Below are 6,000 nucleotides of genomic sequence, written 5' to 3' on the forward strand. Positions count from 1 at the left end.
AATCATCTTGAATTCTTTTTGTGTCTTTGTGCAAAATATTTTTTTCTCTCTCTGCTTTTAAGATTTTCTCTTTATCACTCGTTTTCAGTGATTCACTGGTAGAGTCTGCTTCATGTTTCTTGTGCTTGGAGTTCTTTGAGCCTCTTGGACCTGCGGTGTATAGTTTCCATCAAGTTTAGAAAACTTGTATTAGATCTTCAAATATTGTTTTTCCACCTCTCATCCCCTTCTCTCATTTGGGCAGCCTAATTGCATGGATATCTAGCCACTTTAAGTGGTCCCGCAGTTACTGATGTTCTCCCTATACATTTTGCCTCTCTGTATTATGTTTTGGATCATTTCTAATATGTTTTCAAGTCCACTAGTCTTATTTTCTGCAGTGTATATGCTGCTGTTAATACCACGCAGTGTCCTTTGCATCTTGCATATTGCAGTTTTCACATGTAGAAGTTTGGTTTAGGTCTTTTTCTATAACTAATATGAGCGCTGAGTTGAATTCTTGGACGCCTTGCTGGTGTGCGAGAACCGCTTGCTGGTGTTAGAGCTACCCCCCACCCACACTGGAGTTGGGCTCAGGAGCCTGAAAGAGTGCAGTGCTTTTGTGTCCTGACAAATACTCCTGAGATTTGTTCTTGATTACAGTTGAGTCGCTTTAGAAAGAGTTGATCCTGCCTTATCTTGCTTTTAGGCATTATGAGATGGGGTCAGAGGCATGTTTAGTCTATGGCTTACAGGCAAAAGACTCATAGTCCTTGAAGTGATACCCTGTGAATTGGGCTTGTTCTTTTTTCTTTCTCTCTAGAAAACAGTGAACAGGAAACACTTGGCAATAGGCACCACTCCCAGCCCTGCATGTGAGCCCCGAGCACAGTCTCTTATGGCCCTCCCAGCGGGCCTTTCGGCGGACTTCACTCATTTGTCCGGTCAGCACTCAGCTGGGCTGAAGGGAGGTCCCCTGGGCAGCAGGGGGTTTCCCTGTGTGCGGCCGTCCTCTGCGCGCTGTTCTCCCTGAAAACTCTAACGGTTTGTTCTCCCTCTGTCTCCCCGACTCGGCGAGCTCTGCTGGCCTGCACCCGCGTCTCTGTTCCCCGGGCCACAGCCTAGGAGCTGTCTCGAGTCCGTGGGCCGGGCGCCTGTGGGAGTCACTTCATTTCTTTCTCACCTCCCAGGACTTACCGGTTCTCCCTGCCCAGCTTCCAAGATCTTCGGTCTTTTCTTTTTTCCTCCCATATACTTTGTTCATTTTTTTAGTTATTTCAGGTGGGAGGGTAAATCTGGCCCCTCTTACTCCATCCCACCTGGCAGTGGAAGTGGTTTCAAGTGATTTTTAATGTCTGGAGGGTTAGGGCCTTTGCACTACTATGTATGTTTCACTCTCCTAATTGCATTTGTTAAAGCACCTCTACTTATAAAGGAAATGTAGTTTAAAAAAGACAAACGACCTACTGTGAAAAGACGTTGGCAGTGTAAGAAAGCTTTACCATATAAAGGATTTGTAAAATCAATGAGAAAATGATAGAAATTATAACAGAAAAGTATAAATGGCCAATGAGTGTTTTTTTAAGTGGCTTCCCCCACGAATAAACAAATAATCGTAGGCATCACGGTTTTGGGTTGAGGACCACCGTTCTTCCTTACGTTTCCAGTGCTGGTGAGAGTGGGCAGAGGCCATTGCCATCTGCCTCCGTGGGCGTGGAGACTGGCTGGTCTCTCTTGTGGGCGATTTGTCAGCAAATAATATGCAGATGCTTAAAAGGGAGCATTCCTTGGCCCATCGTTCTACTTTTAGTGACTCGTTCTGAAAAACTTAAAGGTTATGAGCAAAGATTTAGGGACAAAGGTTTCACACATCAGTATTTCTAGTGGAAAGAATACTGAAAACTACTTAAGGGGCCATACGTAGGGATTGGTAAGCAAATTTAATACATCCACAATTTGGCTTTTTTTGTGTAGTCTTAAAAAGTAGTATGGTTCTGACATGAAAAGATTTTTATCACGTGTAAAGTGAAGACAGAGTTTACAGAACAGCATGCCCTACATGACCCTAACTTAGTTTTTGGTTTTGTTTCTTTTTAAAAAAGTGATGTGTTAGAAAAGTTTGCATTCTAAAATATGAATGTTGATTATTTCTGAGTGGTGAATGTATGTGTTTTACTTTCCTTTTACTTGTATTTTCAAGTTTTCTACCATCAATATGTCTGATGTTGCCTTTGCAATAAGAGTAGGCTTATTTTTAGTTCTCACCCTTGTTTGTTCAGTATTTGCATTTTTATGCTGTAGGCCAGGGATTGGCCAGCTTTTACTTCCACAAACAGCCAGGTGGTAAATCCTTCAGGCCCACCGGCCAGATGGTCTGGTCGCAGCTGCTCCGCTCTGCGGTTGTAGCAAGAAAGTCGCCATAGACAATATGGAACTGAACGAATGGGGCTGTGTTCCAACAAAACTTGATTTGCAAAAAGAGATGGCAGGCCAGACTTGGCCTGTAGGATGTCTTTTCGCACTACCGCTTGGGCGTCTGCATTACATGGAGACGCACCTCCCCCTGCTCTTAGGTATTGGCAGACTTGTAGTCGTTGCTTTTCTCTCCCAGCATAATTAGATAAAACCATGACTCTACGTGTGGAATTCATGTTAGCAAGAAAACGTATTGATTAAAGTTTTCTTTTTCCGCCTCATTTTAAACCATTCCCTTAAAACCATTATTCCATTGTTATTTTGACTTGTTCTTTCCTCAGTCAAAAAAGGGTCTTATTCGATAGCCCCTAGGGTCCTGAGGCTTCAGTTACAGAAAAATTAAATGCTTGGCAACATGATTATCTGGTGCTTTCTGCAATTAAACATGCACACAGTGGATAATGAGGGCTTTTTATTTTTCTAAGTAAAACTTCAAACGCCACACAAATTCTGTACTACCGAAAGGGGCAGATAAGTCTCGTGTAGCTCAATAAAATACTGATAATCCCCAAAACTGCTTTCAGAAATCATCTCAACTGCCTCCCCAGTTGCCCAGTCAGAGCACCATCCAAGCAGGAGCCCCGGGCCGGTCTTAGCTCGGTTTCTCTTGGTTCACCATCCACGCCATGAATTCGATGGTGCATTCATGAACCACTCTTGATTCTGGGTCCTCCGTCCACTGTGGGTATCACATGGGACAAGTGGGGGTTGAGAGGAGCTCCGGGGCCAGTCTGACCCACGTGATCATGGACTCTGTTAAGACTGTGGGTCATACCCTGGCTGGTGTGGCTCCGTGGGCTGACGCCTGTAAACCAAAAGGCTGCTGGTTTGATTCCCAGGCAGGGCACACCCCTGGGTTGCGGGGCAGGGTCCCCAGTTAGGGGAGCGGGAGAGGGAACCACACACTGATGTTTCTCTCCTTCACTTTCTCCCTCCCTCCCCCTCTCTCTAAAAAATAAAGTCTTTAAAAAAGAAAGTGTGGGTCAGGCCGATGTAAGGACACTATCTATGGCAGAAGTTTTTGTGGTTGTTTAATACTCTTTTTAAAACATTTTACATTTAAGTATAGTTGACATATAACATTATATTGGTTTCAAGGGTACAATACATCCCCTTGACATTTGACATTTGACATTTACACACCTCACAATGCGATGTCACCACAATGAGTCCAGCAACCCTCTGTCACCGTGCAAGTGTCACCGTATCAACAACATTCCCCTCCACCTTTTTCACACACCCCCCTCCCTCCTCCGTTCTGGCAACCATAAATTTGATCTCTATTTCTTTTTTTTTTATTTTTTAAATTATATTTTATTGATTATGCTATTACAGGTGTGCCACTTTTTCCTCCCCTTTATTCCCCTCACCCTGCACCCCGCTCCCTCCAGCATCCCCCGCCCTTAGTTCAGGTCCATGGGTCGTACATGTAAGTTCTCTGGCTTCTCCATTTCCTATACTATTCTTAACCTTCTCCTGTTTATTTTGTACCTTCCAATTATGCTTCTTATTCCCTGTACCTTTCCCCCATTCTCCCCCTTCCCCCTCCCCCCTGATAACCCTCCATGGGATCTCCATTTCTGTGATTCTGTTCCGGTTCTAGTTGTGTGCTTAGCTTGTTGTTGTTTTTTTAGGTTCAGTTGTTGATAGTTGTGTTTGTTGTCATTTTATTGTTCCTAGTTTTGATCTTCTTTTTCTTAGATAAGTACCTCTAACATTTCATATAATAATGGCTTGGTGATGATGAACTCCTTTAACTTTACCTTGTCTGGGAAGCACTTTGTCTGCCCTTCCATTCTAAGTGATAGCTTTGCTGGATAGAGTAATCTTGGGTGGAGGTCCTTGCCTTTCTATTTCTATGAGTCTGTTGTTTGTTTGTTTGTTTGTTTGTAATTCTACACTTAAGTAAAACCACATGGTACTTACCTGTCTCTGACTTTTTTCACTCAGCATAACAGCCTTGGTGGTCCATCCACGTTGTCACGAATGGCAAGATTTCATGTGTACGTGGCTGAGTCATAGCCCATTGTTCATTTGTACCGCATCTCCATTCGTTCGTCTGTAACTGGACGCCGAGGCCGCTTCCGGATCTCGGCTGTTGTAAAGAATGCTGCAGTGAGCACAGGGGCTCATAGGTCTTTCTGAATCAATGTTTTTGTTTTCTTTGGATAAATACCCAGAAGTGGGATTGCTGGGTCGTATGGTGCAACCATTATGAAAAACAGTATCGACAGTCGTCAGAAAACTAGAAGCCGAACTTCCATGGGGTAGAATTAGAACCCGCTAGAGAGCAGAGCCCAGGTGACTACCGGGGAAGTCCCCGTGGCCCAGGCAGGCTCAGCGGAGCTTGTGGCTGTGGACACTGCCGCTCTCTTCCCTTCTCCCGCCAGCCCCGGGGCTGTGCCGCGGGGCACTGAGCGACGCCCACCTGCAGGGCCCCGCAGCCCTGCCAGCCCTCCGCGAAGCACCTATGCTCCTGTGTGCGCCCTCCTACCGCGCAGGCCCCACACCTGCAACCTTGAAGTATGCTGTCGCCCCAGCCACAGGGGACTGGACCCGCTGAGGCGCGCTGCCACCAAGACACCCCCTCCCCACTCACCCAGGGCACGCTCAGGTGCTTGAGCCACTGGCGCTCAAGTGCTTGAGCCGTTGGAACCCAGTGCCAGTGCGACCGCGGTTTGATAAAGCCTGGGGCTCGCTCTCTTGTCGCGCGTTCGAGACGGACTGCTCATTTCACAGCTGTGGCTCTCCCCCTTCTGTCTCCTCAGAAATCGCGGGTATGCCGGTGTCTGAAATTTCTGGGCCTTTCTCAACAGACGACATAGCCAGCAACTGTGTCCCCGCCCTGCCTCTGAACGAGCCCATTTTGTGGATCGTCTCCTACACTCTCATGAGTGTGTGTGGGATCATCCTCCTTGTCTTAATCATCCTGCTGCTCGTCCCGATCCGGTGTCAGCCGGGCGCCCGGGACCCCGAGGTGGTCAACGATGAGTCCTCTCTTGTCCGGCATCGCTGGAAATGAAGAACGAAGCCTGAACTTGGGCTGCCTTGAACTCGGCTACGAAGAGAATTAAATTCCAAGCGCAGCAGGCAAGGGGTCGCAAGGCCAGGTTTCTTCCTCTGTCCGTTAGTCTTAACTCTCTGTTCTGCTCCCAGATGCCTTCCAGATTCACTGTATTTTGATTCTTGATTTCTTAACTTCCTTCTTCCGAGAAAAATGATAATAAAACAAACCTCATTCTAAACCAAAACAGAGTGAATTGGGCTTCAGACTTCCTGTGACTGGTATACCAAACCGTCTTGATGTGCCTCGAGATAAAAAGCAAGCCTCGGCTGGCGCTCCTCGCTCCCGTCTCTGGAGAAGTGAGCGCATGTAGCTTCTCACTCTTCCCGGCCGATGGGAAGCTTTTTGTATGAATTGCACTTAACAGTATTTTGCACCAGGCGTCAACCAGGGTCCGAGCGGTCCAAGGAGACTCACAGTATGACTGCAGGAGAAGCAGCCGGGACCTGAAGATAGAGCGGCCTGCCCCTTCTGAGTCGGAA

At 46.7% G+C, this 6,000-nt stretch overlaps 1 protein-coding gene across 1 annotated transcript in view; it reads left to right on the forward strand.

Moving 5' to 3' along the window:
- Nucleotides 1–5,677, forward strand: part of BACE2 (beta-secretase 2) — a 67,141-nt gene extending 61,464 nt beyond the window's left edge. The window contains exon 9 of the mRNA XM_054578518.1: nt 5,223–5,677. Coding sequence (XP_054434493.1) covers nt 5,223–5,476 — 254 coding nt within the window. The 3' untranslated portion in view covers nt 5,477–5,677. The remainder of the gene's footprint in view (nt 1–5,222) is intronic.
- Nucleotides 5,678–6,000: the final 323 nt, after the last annotated feature.

The sequence above is a fragment of the Pteronotus mesoamericanus genome, unplaced genomic scaffold, assembly GCF_021234165.1.
Source record: "Pteronotus mesoamericanus isolate MK-2021 breed Mesoamerican mustached bat unplaced genomic scaffold, CSHL_Meso_final contig_116, whole genome shotgun sequence".
Classification (NCBI taxonomy): domain Eukaryota; kingdom Metazoa; phylum Chordata; class Mammalia; order Chiroptera; family Mormoopidae; genus Pteronotus; species Pteronotus mesoamericanus.